The sequence below is a fragment of the Seriola lalandi genome, unplaced genomic scaffold (assembly GCF_002814215.2).
Source record: "Seriola lalandi dorsalis isolate HSWRI2012SDOR001 ecotype SW California unplaced genomic scaffold, Sedor1 jcf7180002054544, whole genome shotgun sequence".
NCBI classification, from domain to species: domain Eukaryota; kingdom Metazoa; phylum Chordata; class Actinopteri; order Carangiformes; family Carangidae; genus Seriola; species Seriola lalandi.
In genome coordinates, this window is record NW_019525097.1 from 3665454 (window position 1) to 3681938 (window position 16485).

At 40.7% G+C, this 16485-nt stretch overlaps 1 protein-coding gene across 1 annotated transcript in view; it reads right to left on the reverse strand.

The window, feature by feature from the left end:
- lama2 (laminin, alpha 2) overlaps positions 1-16485 on the reverse strand; it is a 180881-nt gene that overhangs the window by 3508 nt on the left and 160888 nt on the right. The window contains exons 59-70 of the mRNA XM_087176271.1: positions 16163-16318; positions 15205-15258; positions 11540-11691; positions 11220-11396; positions 9346-9523; positions 6720-6806; positions 3088-3200; positions 1769-1862; positions 1414-1509; positions 672-752; positions 442-519; positions 61-139 (exon numbers count right to left, since the gene is read on the reverse strand). Of these exons, the coding sequence (XP_087032397.1) occupies positions 61-139; positions 442-519; positions 672-752; positions 1414-1509; positions 1769-1862; positions 3088-3200; positions 6720-6806; positions 9346-9523; positions 11220-11396; positions 11540-11691; positions 15205-15258; positions 16163-16318 (1345 nt within the window). The remainder of the gene's footprint in view (positions 1-60; positions 140-441; positions 520-671; positions 753-1413; positions 1510-1768; positions 1863-3087; positions 3201-6719; positions 6807-9345; positions 9524-11219; positions 11397-11539; positions 11692-15204; positions 15259-16162; positions 16319-16485) is intronic.

A 16485-nucleotide genomic window follows, 5' to 3' on the forward strand; every position in this document is an offset into this window, starting at 1 on the left:
CTAACTATAGTATTGACAGTATCATGTACTGTGAAAAAAGTACCATTAAAAAAACATTACCTGTAGCGGCTGCCTTAGTACTCACAGGACCTCCCACCATCTTCAGGTTACGAATGCATCCATTGATACTATAGAGAATCTAGCAACAGGGAAGGGGCAGGGCGTGGTTGTGTCAGTAAGTTCTGCATGTACATGAGTCTTTTCACACAAGTGAAAAAGGTCAAACTCAAAGTGTAACTGCAAACCATGTTGTCTGATGTCACACATTCAGGAAATGGACCACAATCCCAGCAGTGGACTAACATAGGACTAATAAGCCAGTCTTAGTTGATTGTTGCAGTAAACTGAACTACAAAAAGGAAATAAAGCATCCTATATTGAAATGCAAAAACTTGCTTCCAAAAATATTTTAATTTGCAGTGTGTGTGTGTGTTTTCTTACTGGTCCTATCCTCTTAGTAGTATAGTTTTGTGGGAATCCACCGACATAAAGCCTTCCCACCACGTCCAACAGGTCAGCCTGGTAAGAAGAGATTATTTATTAACGCAACTAAAAATCATCCTTTAAAAACTCTGACGCCTATTCCATTGCATGGTTTGTTGACAATGAACTGCACTGCACACGACTTATAACTGCTTTCATATGGGTATAAAAAGACAAACTGAATGTACCTTCTTCGGACTGGTCATCTGTTTACTGTATCGTCCATCAACCGAAAGAAGACCTCTCTGCTTGTGACGGCTCACACGGATCTGAGAAGAGGAGAAAGAATGAAAGGAGAGTAAGATAGAGAACATAACATTTTTGGATGGATATTGAACAGAAAGACGACAAACATCAGGAGCAATAAAGAGAGAAGTACAGTCTTCTCACAATCAGCAGAGAGTATGTCATCGTGGATTTAGAGAAAGACAAATGTTGGGCTGTGCTCGACGGCGGCCCCATGGGTCAAAGCCCGGCCACCAGACACTTGCTGATGAGCTCCCCTCCCAGATCTGGCTCCGGGAGGGCGCCCCAGTCTCTCTGGTCCGGGTGAGGTGACACCTCTTAGTCCGACCCCTCCCCTGAGATCAATTTGCCTTGGCAGACCCCTCCACCAGTTCCAAGAAATTTATGTCCTTTACGCAATAAATAATAAAGACAATGTATATTTGGAAAAAAAAAGAAAAGGGTATTATATAGTGAATAAATATATTACGGACTAGGTGGAGTGTCGAGTGAGCATGTAAATGACTGACTGAAGAGCTTTACTGCCTTTGAATGGTTTTAGTTTTCTCATTACCAGTCTCATTCTTTATTTTCCTAACTACTGCGTGTGTGTGCATCTGTTGATCTGTGTGGCAAGCTGCTGGATGCAACTGCTCTCACAGGGATAAATAAAGTTGTACTGAATATTCAATTGAATTAAATTACCTTGTGCCAGTTTCCATCATTGATGGAGAAGGGAACGCAGCCAGATATGTTCCCATGACCAAGATCATAACCCAGACAGACTTGTCCATCCTTGATCTGCAGGAAGAGAGAGGTTTTAATTTACATTTTTCAAGCTCTCCTTACTAGAATAGTTATGCAGCAAGTTCTGCAGAATGAAAGATTTAACGCTTTATGGCAAATACACAAGAAAGAGGGAGCTGCTCCTTCCAATGTAAACAGAACCGCTTCCATCCGTTGCAGCAGGTTGTTGTGCATCATAGACTAACTATGAGAGCTTTGGGAAAAACAGAGGGTCAACAGAAACATATGGAATGACAGAACAGCGGATGGATACCTGTATGGAAACAAAGTCAGCATGGTTGATTCTCGCCATGTAGAGAACAAGCCCAGACTCCTCCTTCGTCCTCAGCTCAAACTCCAATATAAGCCTGAGAGACACACATACACACAAGTAAACAATGTAATGTAGACACAGTGAATCAGCTATATTTGTATTCAGCCCCATATAGCACGCAATATCATAGTAAGTGGCACAGAAGATGAATTACAGTTTTAAGTGAGTCAGACATCCATTTTGGTATTTGATCATGTTTTCCAGCGCTGACAGAGGCTCCGAATAATGAAAGATAGATTTTGATTTGGACAGCCGGCTGCCCCACTGCTTACAGAGAATGTAAATAAATGTAACAGGTCTGAGCCCCAACACAGCCAAAGTCTTTGGGCAACATGCTGATCCCTTTTCCTCTCATCCATTAATAAAACTATTAGATCAATACAGTACCAGCAATGTAGACAAATCATAGACTTTATGAGTGAATATCTGTTTGGAACTTATTTTGTTCTTTTTGTTGCTGTCAGTTTGTGGGAGACAAAGGTTGTTTTCAGGGTTGGTCCAGTCAACATCTTCACTATTTCAACACATTCTGACTTTTTCAGTAGAAGATATTTCCCTCGATTTTGACCTGCTACACACTTGTGTTGGAAAAAAAAAATCGTATCCTGTCCAAGCTATCACTCACTCACTCCTGTTCTGCTTTATTTATTTAGAAGTGGGCTCCGTGGTGTGGGATCTAAGCAAAAACCTAACAAGATGCACACTAACACACCCACACATGGGTCACAGTAGGTTGTACATTTACTTCAGTGCTTTTACTTTACCTGAATACTTACATGTCATGCTACTTTGTACTATCATTGCGTTTATTTCACAGCTACCACTGGTTATTTTAAATACAAAATTAAGAAAGTCTAATAAAATATGATGCGTTATAACAGATTAAACTACCCAACAGTAGAAAAAGTGCAGTAAAATGCTACTTACCCATTAATGAATGAATAATAATAATGTAATAGTATAATATGGTACTATAACACTCAGGGGCCATTTTTCAGAATTGTGAGTACTTAGTCACATTTTTTTTTTGCCAATTCTTAATCGTTACTTGTTATTTTCATACTGCAGATATTTTTACCCCCCCCCTTGTCTGTGGCAGGTGCTATATGACTTGTATATCCCCTTAAAACACAAAGAAACCTGAAATGTATCTCATAATCGCAGCACTGGAGGGAAGTAAAACTATTTAAAACAATACACATATATATATATATATACACATATGTATAAAATAATGATTTTTCATTCTGAATATTTACCTCTCTCTCACTTTGGTGTCATCAAAGGCAAAGCTCATGTGGCTGTTCCTGGTGAGTCCGAACTGATAGGCCTTCTCGAGCGCTGTCGGGGCCACAGCTGATGCACACGAATCCTTAAGATTGGACATAACATGTCAGTTACTCTGACAGGGTTTCACCACATTGCTCCTATTGCTTCTTGTCAACAGGAACCTTAACACCAGGGCGAAGCACACATCAATCAAACTAATAGGGTTTCTGCTTCTGATCTGCAGGGACCTGAAAGGATGGCTGGTCACAAAGGGTCATCAAATAGTCCTTTATATAAAATAGCTGAATGAAGAGTTACAAAAATAATATGAACAATATCTATGTATGCACTATACAATATACTAACATTTTAGCTGTTAAACTTTTGAAATCCTTGTTACTGAACTTCATGGGGTGCAGATTAGCATGCTGAATATTTCAGATGGTCCCAACTAGTTACAGCATATGGCATGTTAAAATTGGTTTGGCTGTGATCATCTTTCATCACTGTTTTTGATGTTCTCTATCACCTCCAATCAGTTACTGCCAAGATGGATTTTGCTGACACTATTTTCAAATCATCAAACCTTCCCTAATTTTGATTCTCATAAATCCTGCCGGTATTTTTGTTTCATCTGAACCAATCATCAGCGACGACAGTTCGATTCCTGTTTGATTTGGGCTTCATGTTCAGCAGGGTAAACAGAGTCAGGAGTTGGTCATGAATATTACTGTGCCTTTCTGTTCTGAGAGCGCAGTTCAGCCACTGACCACAAGGTGTCAGTGTTGTAATGCATGTAGACCCATCTTACTCTGACTTTTTATTCCCTTTTTTCTACAGTTTTCTAGCTTCTCTCTTCCGCTCTTCTCTGCTTTACTCCTCTACTTCTCCTCGACAGGTCTTCCTTTGTTTCTCTCACATCATGTTGTCCACCTGTCCTCCCATCTGCTACTACTTTCTTTTCCTCACTTCCTCATATTCTACCCCCTTCCCTTGTCCAACCTGGTTTCTTATCTCTAATATTAACTCCTCTTCCTTCATCATCTTCTCTCCTCTATCTCCCTTCCTACTCCCAGCAGCTCAACTTTTCATTGCTGTCCTTTACTGTCCTCTCGTTGGTACTCTGAAATCCTGCCTCCTCTCCCCCCTCGTCTTGTCCTCTTCTATCCTGTTTTTTCCTTCTTTTCTCCTTTCCTCTACTCCATTCTGCTCTACTCGTCTTCTCTCTGCCCTTTTCTTCTTCTCTTCATATTTAATCACTCGTGCTTCTCTTCTCTTCCCTTTTTCAAAGTCTTTAATTCTCCTGTCCTTTCATCTAACACTTTACTTTGTTTTCCTCTCCCCCTTTCCTTTCTTCACTCTCCTCCCGCTGCCTCCCTCTACTTTCATATCTCACTCATCTTTCAGTCTTGTTTACCTCTCGTTTTGTCTCCTCCTGTATCCCCTCACTCCTCCACCTCAGTACTTCTCTCCTCCACTCCCCTTTCGTTCACTTTCTTCCCGTTCTCCACCCCTAAACGTTCCTTAAGCCCCTCCTCTCACTCTTTTCGACATATTTAATTGTTTCTTTCTTTCCTCCCTCCCTACCTTCTCTTGTTCCTCTGACTCTTCACACCTTGCTGCATCTCCTGCCTTTCTTTAATCCTCATCATTTCTCCTCTACTCTCTTCACTCCACTTCGTGCTCACTCCTCCTCTTCGGCCTTTTCTCCTGTCCTCTCTACCTTCACCTGAGGGAAGTTCACAGTGCTTCCCTTTTGCTTCTTTTCTCGATTCTCTTTTCCCTCCCTCCCTCTATTTTTCTCTCCTCATCTACACTCCCATCATATCCACATCGGTTACCATGTGCTCCACCTGTCCTTACTTTCTCTTCTCCTGGTTCTTACACTTATTTTTCCTTTACTCTGATCCGATCTTTTCCTATCTCATGTCTGGGTCTTTTCCTCTCCTCCTCTTTTGAATATACAGTATCACCTATTAAGTAACAAAGCTGCTTTGCCGTACCTCCACTGTGAGTGCGAGACAAAGTTGGAGAAAGAGGGATCTGAGATGATCGAGTGTCTGTGTGTATGTGTGTCTTAATCTCCTCTCCTCTCTTGTTCTCTTTCAAGTGAAGACATTCCCCACACCGTGACCTTGCTTTGTTACAGCTGACACTCACCTCTTATCGCGCTCTGTCCTCATATCCGCTCCTCCTCCTCGACCTCCCTCTTTTTTTTTCCTTCTTTCTCATTCTCTCCCTATCTAACAAAAGGGAGACGTCACTTGCTCAGAAGCTCTTTCCTTCCCCATCCTTTCATTCTTTTCCCGCTTCCTCTCCTCCGTCTTTCCATTAAGCCAACAAAAGGCGAATGCCGCTCTGTTCAGAAAGACTCTCCCCTCTTTCCTCCTCTTCCTCCATGGCTGCACCTTTTCACTCTACTCCTCTCTGTCTTCTGCCCTCTTTCATTCGCCTCTGCTTCTCTCCCTTTCTCTCATCCCCCCTGCGTCTTTCCATTAAGCTAACAATAGGAAGACCGTCTTCCATTCAGAGTGGCTAGTCTTTGGTTGGAGGTCACACCAATAGAATCTAAAGTCATTTAGTTGGGATTTTGTATAAGTGTGTGTGAGTATAAGTGAAGATGAGCGTGTGTGTGTGCGTACGTGTGTCATTACAGTTTCCATCACTCTTGAGAGCTAAGTCGTCCACGCTCTGCTTATTGTATTGTAGGTTTCAGAGAAGCTCCTCTTTTGGCCTCTGGTAGTAATTAGCTTTAGCCACAAATGTTTGACTGCTCGCCTCATAACCCATTTAAGGACTTGTACCTTAAGCATATGTCATTGGTCACTACGTTGCGTAATAGTGTTTCAAATGTAGGTCTTGAATTGAAACTATAAAAGCTTAAGGCAACTGCATCAAGATCCAAAAGAGGCAGAGCTCTACTGAGTTACTGTTACAGTTTAAAGGGCCGAGCATGTCAAATTTAAATACTTACCTGAGAAGATACAGCTGTGTGAGTCAGTAACTGGCTGACCTGTCACAACAGTGTATCAGAGTACCAAAGTAGTAGCGTTCTGCCTTCTTGTTATAAGTAATGCCATGAGCTTTTGTGTGAAGCACTTAACCCTCAGCTGCTCAACCAGAGCAGCAACTGTAAAAGTGTAAAGTATTTTACTCAGTTTTAGCGTCTTTCAGCTCATGGCCTGCAACGCTACTGTTTTGGTTCATTCTCACCTCTCTCACCAGCAGACCGCTCATTTTAATGAAAAAGGCTTTAGAAAAAACCACTGTACCCTTCCTGTCCAGCACCAAATGGCAGACAGAGTTAGTGGCTAACTGGTGAATACAGAAGAGCGTTTAGTTGCTGAAGAGCACACATTTCCTTCAGGAGTTGGTGGAGATCAAAACAATGTTTTATGGAGAGCGAATACATTTGCCAGAAAAATGGCCCCAAATGAATATCAATGTGGGTTATTATCTGTAGCTGCAACAACTAAGATGCCTCCATTATGTCTGTGTTGTTTACATACAGATAAAGGAAGAGAACTCAAGTTTGAGGTGACATGAATCAATAATCATCCATGGAGTTTGACTGTGTATCAAAATTATAATAAAATGTGTGTGTGTGTGTGCGTTTGTGTACCGAGTCGGCGATGGCGTCCTGTTTAGCAGTGGTTGGGGCTGCAGCAGCAGTAGGTGCGGCAGCAGGTGGTGCAGGGGGCGTGGCCTCCTGCAGGTCAGCATTCAGGAAATGGGAAGGAAGTGGATTAGTTGCAGGCACAGAGCCAGAATGGCGACAGTTTATGACAAGCACACAGCCCCTCCCATCAGCTACAGGCAAGCAATGAGCTCAAGAAGATGAAAGGTCAAAGAGGGTATGAAGTAATGAAGAGACTTTTAGACTCTGGCTTCCCTTTTTACCATCAATTGAAGGATAATTACTATAATCACACTGAACAAGTTGACAAACGTGGTTCTCTCCCCTTCATAGACTGACTATGATAGATTTTGTTACCTCTAGAGAATAATAAGTCACAGCCTGTTTCTAGTTTTTTAAATCAAAAATTCATGTATTGAAGCTGGGAATCTACCCGATGTTATACTTTGTTAATGTTGAATTTCTGAGTGACTGATGGAATTTAGAGAGCCAGGATTTAGAAGGGTAATTAGAGGCAGGTGTCATGATATCATCAATCAGAACAGAGAGTATAAACGTAAACCATTACACTGTTAAAAAAATGAAGTCTCAAGTCTGAATCAGATTTTTCTGAGGTCCACTGAAGCCAGTGAAACACTCCTTCTAGAGCCTCTTCAATCTCTAAATTGATGCTCACAAGTTTTGAAGAATCAGAAGTGCAGAATATGTTGTGACAGAAAAGAGGGAGATAAAGAGGCCTCTTTATTCAAGCACATCCTGAGTCTGTTGTTTACTGTCAGCTGTGATTCAATTTGTGATTACTTCTTCATTCTAACAATATCCTTTTGCTGTTGATGAAAAATGCATGTCACAACCTGTGTGCAGAGCTCTGTCACATAGAACAGTGCCACAACTCTTTCAAAAAACCATGTGCAAATAGTGGAAAAGTGTGCCCTACAGCAGTGGCTCCCACAGGCCCTGTGGGTGCCTCAACCATGGGCCCCAGGTACCACAGAATTTATTTTCATTTGTACCATACATTTTCAATTACATTTTTATCATTTTTATCAATTCATTTTAACCACATTTCATATAACATTTTCAAGGAAAAGACAAAAGTAGATATCTAATTCGAACAGTTTACAGTTGCCAGTTGTCATAGTAACGCAACACACTATATCCAGCACTCAAGTTTTTGTGTGGAGGGGTTGCATGGAAAAATAAAGATTATAAAGGGGTGCCATAGTTTAAAAACATCTGGGAACCACTGCTCCATAGTTATAAAACTGGCACAACAAAAAAGCTGATATTACCCAGCATGAGCATGTGACATGACATGCTCCAATGTATATTTATATGTGCTGCCTAATTAGTGTATCGACTTAAATATAAACATGAATAAATAAATAATTTTTGTATGTTGTTGAAAATAAAAGGAGTTTGAATTGTATAAAAGCTACCCAAGTGACTTAGGATAGCATCAGAATAACCCAGTATCATGTTTCAGCCTTTTATAAAGATCAAAGAACGACACACTATACACAAAAACACACTGTGGGACAGACACTAACCCAAAAGGGACTTTGGTTATCTATAAACTGCAAACTGCAGTGTGACAAACAAAACATAAATTATAAAGATAATTACCAAGTGCAGGGTCTGAAATATGGCAAACAGCCTAATTTCAATTTCAGTTAAAATGTAGATGGGGACTTTAAGAACTATGGCTTCACACAGCCTGGAGTCTATATCACAACGCAGATGAACTTGCAGCCCATAAAGCAAAAAAACCACAGAGTTATAGCTAAGCATAGCTTGGCAATAATTCTGTATAGCTCTTTGGCTCTGAGCTTCATGATCAATGTCCTTTTAAAGATGTAGTTTAGCAGGTAACTGGGTAACTGATAACCTATGACTGCTGTAAGACCTATAATATATTAAACCTATGAAATATATCTTGCCTATCCCAAGACTAAAGAGTATGAGATGAATGACTCACTGCCTGCCAGCCTCTTAGCATAGAGGCTAAATGTTAGCTGAGTGTTTTGGCTCCTGTGGGCTCATAAAGCATAAATGGCATGCACAGTTAGCCTAGCGTAGCGCAGTGGCGCCGCACTGTATGACAAGCTGCCAGAGGTGGAGTTTAGTAGCTCAAGGCTAAAGGGACTATAAAGAAGAGTTAATGGGCTGTGCAACTGCTGGGTGATGAAACGCTAAGCTAACACGGCGAGGCCATGGCTGCATTTCATCAGAGAGAAATAGGTGTGTGTTTGTGTGTGCATGAGTGAGTAAGAGAGAAAAGAATAATATGAAGGAATAGGACATGTGAACACTAATGTAACTGTGTGTACATATTGGTATGACCTTCTTTTTTTACTGTGATGTATCTTTATATATGTGTCTAATGTGTATGTGTGCTTTCTTTGTGTGCATCTGTATATACATGTGCCAACAGATTAAAATAGGCTGCCTAAACAAAGGTAATGGCCATTATATTACACTCTAATGTAATATGAATATCCCTTATTTTAATTTGCCTTCTGAAACCACCTTCTAAACAATGAAACCAGTGCTAATGACTGTTTAGTAGTCTGAGTACATGTGTGTCCCCATTTTCATTTTAGACACTTACAGCAGCAGGTCCTGGAAGTGGTGTAACAGAGGCTGGGATCAGTGGAGGACTAAGTGGCTTTGACTCCTCCTTTTCCTCCTCCTCTTCCGGCAGAGGTGGAGGTGGCGGGGGAGCGAGGTTGGGGCATTGGCCGATTTCAGCGTTCTCAAAGGACACGGGCTGGGAGAAGTCTGAGAGACTGAGAGGTGGACAGGCAATTAGATAAAAAAAAAAAAAAAAAACATACTGACGGCAAATATACTCAAATTCTAACATTAGTGAAACTACAGGATGGCTAACTGTTAGTTTGACATTTCAGGGAATGTGATTATTTCTTAGTTAATGCAACAACATAGTTACAAAATGAAAATATTCAAAAAGCACAAATTGTAGTTTTGTGCAAAGATTTAGACTCACACGATACAATGATTTAGGAGGCAAGCTTTAGAGGTGCTGGTTGATGGCATTTTGAACTATGCAGAAAGCTAGGCTCGCTGTCTATCCTTTTCCCACTTGTGTCTGAATCTTGAACATTTTCCACTTACACAGATCACAGAACACAGATACTGTATTTTTGCCTTCTTCATTGAATTAACACCCAGTCATAGGTCAGGGCCACAGTGCAGGTTTCTATTACAACAGTATGATCACATATACGTGACAAGACATATAAGAGAAATTATTACAAAAATATATAATACATAGAAAGTTTCATCACGTCAGGCATCTGGTATAAATACACACACAAAGAGCAACTGTATGAAGGCCCACGGACAGACAGACAGACAGGTGTAGGCTACACTAAGTAGAAGTTATATCTTTGGGGTGAAAGGGGTGAAATGAGGTGAGCGATAAACAAACACACAAAGATGAGGAGTGTAATTTGAGTTATGAGTATGTTTATGATGTTGGACAGCTCTATTACTGTTGTTCAGACACTGGCTTTATGATCATCATCATCAACATCATCATGACCTCCTGCAATCGTTTTAACTAAGCTTTAACCCAACAGTCAATGAGGTCAAAATTAGGCCTGTCGTCTGCTGCCAGAAAACATTACAGGGAGATCATTAGGACAGAAAGCTAAAGCTGTCCTGTTTGAGTATTGCTACAGCAGGTTTAAGGTGAACATTTTAAGTGTACTGCACAAAGGAAATTGACGTGAAGTGAATCGGTCAGTTTTGCCTGTGTCAGTGTTTTATCACAGAAGCTGAGAAAATATCCGAAATCGAAAGCTGACTCTGTTCTTTTGTCCCATATTCATCTTGTGATGTAAGAACCACATTACACTGAGGATAAATCACAAACAAAAAATACCGGTTATTTTAAATTCTTTTTTGATCAGATCAGATCATGACACAGTGTGCAAGAGGTTTGGACACACAAGTGGTGGAGTCCATCTAGCCATACAGTACATGAGCAGCGTAAGAACAGGGAGGGGGAGGGGTGAATATTTATGGTAAATTCAAAAATTAATTTATGGCCAGTGCAACTTAACACTCACCCTGCTGCAGTACTCTAAAGCAAGTTGTATGAGCTACTGTTAAAAACACAATGTACATTTGAAAAGACAAACTTAATTGCACCTCTCCAGTATGTTAATGATCACCTTCATTATTGTTTATTTTGCTGATTATGTTTTAGATTTACTGACCAATCATTTGGTCTAAAAAATGTCAGAACATAGTGAAAAACACCCTTCACACTTGACTAAAGTCCAGTGACAACTTCAAATTGCTTGTTTCTTCCAACCAACAAAATCCAAAGGTATTTAATCTACCATCCAATCAGAAAAAGATAAATAGCAACTGGTCAATTCTAAGAAGCTGGAACTAGGGAATCTTTGGTATTTTTGCTTGAAAAAATGAAAATAATACAGACTAGAGGATACATACATAGCGTTGACCATGAGGTTCCAAATACATCCTTCAAATGGGACATTGGCTCTGTTGGACGTCTGCTCCACCTCTGCAGGAATACCACCGAGGAAGATACGCTGCAAGTTCATTGGCTGGTCATTGGGAAGTGTTGCCTCCCTTTTGGTCTCCTCATCAACCTGAACTGCAAAGGATCTGGTAATAAACACAAACACACAAATAGCAAATAAAGCACTGTTGCAGGGAAGGGAAGCATCAACATCGAGTGAACAGACACACACACACACACACACACACACACAACAAACACACACACACACACACACACACACACCAACCTGCCAGATAGCCTCTCTATGCGCAGTGAGTGCTCCTTCCCATCATTCAGTACGCCTTGCTCGGGTCGTCTGATGACACGACGCGGGCTGTGGCTGCCGGTAAACACCAAAACCTCCAGAGATCCTTTGTTCAGCATGACTGAGAGATAGGGCTGCAGGAGTCGGAGATAAACTTTATTAGTTGAGGAAATCTGTACATCCAAACGATTCTCACGGCACAGTGAGGACGAGAGGAGATGAAATAGAGAAGGAAAGGTTCAGCTAGATGTATGAGAGAGGGGCTTTGGATTTCGTACTATACCAATAGCAACTACCACTAACACACACACACGCCATATACCGTGTAAACCACCAAAAAACATGCAATACATCCAACATCACTGATTGAAAAGGCCTGAAGGGAGAGTGAAAGTGAAAGTGAGAATTCAGGAGAAAACGAGAAAGAAATGGCAGGATGCTTACAAATATTTTGAGTTTGAGTTGATCACCTGCACCCATGTTAAAACCCCATAAAAGTGTTGGTGTGTATTTAACAAAGAAAATCTTGTTGAACCTAAAACATACTTTTCAAGAGTCTCCTGGCCAAAGTAGGCAGCAATAACATTGAGTTACAGACTAAAAAGATGAAACAGAAAACACAAAGTATGTCACAAGGTCAGAATTAAACAAAAATGTAATTATAAAAGAAAAAAATCAAATATCAGATCAAAGAAAATTGCTCCATAGAAACAACCTAAAGTGGCACTTTAAAAACAACAGTTGCGTATGAAGTTCATTCTTGACCTGGGAGACAGACAGACCGTCTTCAATGTGGCATAAAGGTCAAGAAACATCTAGTAGGCAGCTTCACTTAAGATTTTCTTTTCAAACCTAAGAGCCGTCGGTTCAAATAAAAGTTAAGTTGACATTGGTGGTTGTCTGAAGCTGCTACCTGTGTCATCTTATAAGAAAAATAAGCAATCTTTTCTACCATCAAGAAGATTTTAGAATCTGCTTCATTGGATGGATTTCCTTTGTGCCATATTATCACACAATAATAAAACTGTGCTCAACTTGGATTAAAATCCACATCCATGCCACAATTTGTTAAATGTTTGTCAGGAACAGGAGAGGAGCAAAAAGAAGGAACACTGGGACACAACAGATAAGATGTGAAGGGAGGAGAAAAGACAAACAGGAGGGAGGAGAGACTATGAATTAAAGAGCAGAGAAAAGGCAAAAAGGAACGGGGAGATGAGTAGGGGGAGATGTGGGGGTATGTAGATAGAAACTGGGGGGGGGGGGAGGCAGGAGAGAAGAGGTGAGCAGGGAGGAAAGGATAACAAGAGATGAGAGGAACAGAGAGGAGAGGATAATAGGGGGAAGAGATGAGAGGGCAGAGAGCAAAACAGCGAGCGAGATAGAGATGGGGGGGGGGAGAAAAAGAGAGACAGACAGAGAGGTGCTAGAGAGCAGTGGTGCAGGGTCAGGCTAATTTGAATTTTAATTCACTGTGTGCCAGAGGGCGAAGTGGGAGACAATTTACCACCTGAAAATGGAATTTCAATTTGAGGTCGGGGACAAATTGAACTGAGATGTAGCTACAACATGCCTCTTGATGCACCGTCCCACGCACGCGCACACACACACACACACACACACACAGATACAAAGGCACACATACACACACATGCACACAGGTGCACAGATGCAGACACGTTACACATACAGACAAAGGCAGACTATCACACATGAACGTACACGTACATTTATATACTGAAGGAGAGCAACACAGAGACACACACACACACACACACAGATACAGACACATGTAGACATGGAAATGTGAAACCAAAGAGGCAGCAGACTGTGGAGCTAGCATGCATGCAAATACCTATACATGCACAAACCTGTGTTCATGACAGAGTCAGACGCACGCACGCACACACACACACACACACACACACACACACACACACACACACACACACACACACACACACACGCATGAACACACGCACGCACCTCTGCTACTTTCTATATTCGGAATCTTTCAGCTTTTGAAGTTTATTCATGTGTGATTACTTTTCAGCTTTGGGTTATATGAGTGTGTGTTTGGGAGTCAGGTTGTAAAAGCAGAGCAGAACACAGGCGGCTAATCATAAGACTCTTCTTTCTAACATTTATGTCTTTGTAAAAATGGTAAAATGTGTTGTAACAGCACGCCTTGAAGGTACAGTAACAATAACTTTGTACTTTATGTACAAACTTCTACACTTTCTATTTTGCACAACAGACAAAACCAGACAGTGTGTTTGGAGTCGCTGCCCTGTGTACAGCATTTTAAGGCTGCCACTACACTTCGGGGGGAGGTTGGTTTAATGTACATATATAAAAATCCCAAAATTTTGTTGGTTCCAGCTTCTCAAAGGTGAATACTGGATCACTGGTTTTCAACTTAAGGTCTTTTTTTTTTATTTTTGGCTTTTTTATTGATTTTATAGCCTCATGTTTCCCTCTTCCCTTCCTGTTCTTCTTCTCCTCACTATACTTTTATCTCAGTGTCCTTTATTCTGCTGCAACCCTCTTCTTCCTTTTCTTTTCATCTCTCCCTTCTGTGTCCGTTCTCTCCTTTCTGTCTACTATCACACTCTCACCATCTATTCATTTTCCTCTCCTCTCCTCTCTCCTTGCATCATTTCTCTTCAGCTCTGCTCTTTCTCCTCTATCCTTCCTTTCACCTCTAAATCTCCCTCCTCCATCCCTCCATCCTTTGTCTCCTGTCCCTGTCTCTCTGTCCCTCTCTAAAAAATCCATTAGTCAGGGCCAAGTTGAGTTGATGGTGTTTTTAACCTCCCTTAACCTTTCTCCACACACACATACACACACACATGCAGACACACACGCCCTGCCTGCCAGCATAGTTAGTAAAAATAGATTTATGCGCCCAACAACCAGTGATGATGGATAAGCTAGAGGTAACCTCTGTCCTCTCTCCCTCCCACACACACACACACACACACACACACACACACACAAACATGCATACACTTTCAATTTTGCATTCATGTCAGTAACGTCCTCATTCTCAATGAGCTGCACTTAAACACATATGTACACACACCAACACACATTATGCTAAAACACATACACACCCATACACACACACAGATGTACACACAAATACATATGCCTGCAAATATGAATATATATATGTAAACACACCACTAACACAGAGATTATTTATCAGGGATTAGGATGAAAGCGTGCGTGTGTGCATGTGTGTGTGTGTGTGTGTATGTGTGTGTGTGTGTGTGTGTGTGTGTGTGTGTCTCTGTGAGATTGTTTTTAGCCGTAAGAAAATCAAATCAGCATAGTTGCCAACAAACTCAAATCTCATTAATATGCACTTATGGAAACTTCACTCACTTACGTGTGTGTGCGTGTTTGCGTAGTCAGCGAAAAGCTAAGGTAACGGCTATACAATGGATCAACAGCCACAATGTGTCTTTGTGCATCTGTAAACTAGACATCTCTGTGTGTGTGTGTGTTTCTTTGTTTTGGCTAAAAGACAATCCAATTAGCCCAGTTGCCAACAAATGCAAATCTCATTAATATGCACTTATGAAAACGTCATTCACTTAGGGAGAGGGGACAGTGCTTGGGTGTACATTAGTTGAACCCACCTCTACTGACTGTCTGCGTCTCCTCTTGGAGCTGAGGAGGTTTTTGTTCCGGGCCTGTGGTGGAAAGATTTTCAGAAAAATGTGAGGATAAATGAATAACATTTTATTTTAAGGGTGCCTTAGTTCTTCTATCATTTCCTAGAAAGGTAGTGATTTGTATGTATGAATAGCACAAGTGTATAATAATCATGGTGTAACTGGTTTTCTTGGGAAGCTTCTTAGAGAAGATCTATCTCTGTAAAACTGAGTCTGGGTTACTGAGTAGTTATTGGAGCCACATTGACCCTGATGGGTGGTTCTCTAGCAGACTGTATAAATAATAACCGCTGTAATATACAGTTCCTTTACAATTTGTACAAACAGGAAATGAGACAATATGTACCAGAGATGTCAATCAAACTGCAAGTTTGGAATATAGCTGTAAACCTCATAAAGTGAAAGAAAATTGTTGTTCCAGAGATCTTTTATTTAGTTTTTTGTTTCCTGAGATCTTCCTGATCATCTTATTTCCTTCCACGTTTCCATTATTTGCTGCTGTGCAGGACCTCGAGCTGATTTACTCACTTTTCTGAGTAAACTTAATGATTTCCAAGGAGTTTCCAGAAAAGATCTATGAAATTTAGTACAATTTTTTTTTTTTATATATATATATATATATATATATATAAAGTTTTCAACTAGAACACTAAATAATTCAGGTGCAACTGAGAGAGTCTTTTAGTTAGTAATGCAGGTCTGGTCAACATGAAAAAATATATGATTTTTTTTTTACAGGTAAGCGTATAAACCAACATAAATAGTGTTTAAAATAAATGGATATATTTAAGTTCATATTTTCCCTATATGTAGCACCAAATGACATAGTCCTTTCCATGAAACGAATCATTAGGATTCTCCATTCAACTAACAACATATATACAAAACATAGAATTACTACAGTATGTAGATTAAACTGAACCTGCAGGCTGATCGGCGAGGCTCCGCCTACTGCCAGCAGAATGGTCCCAGTGTCTGCCAGGGTGCTGAACGACAGGCTGATCTCTGTGCCGACCGACAGCGTCAGTCCACCCAGCTCCACGTATCCTGGCTTAGAGAAACTGACTGTGTACAGGTTCTGTGGGACAGAGGTTAAACCGTTTGTGTACTGTAGTATACGTCAATGAGTAGGTGATTTGTTTTGTAAAGGTTGTTAAAGTTTACGGAACACATTTAGATGGAAAAGTAAAAGTAGCGGAAAATCTAGCCGAGTTTGGTTGATCAAAATAAAGTGACACGACAAAT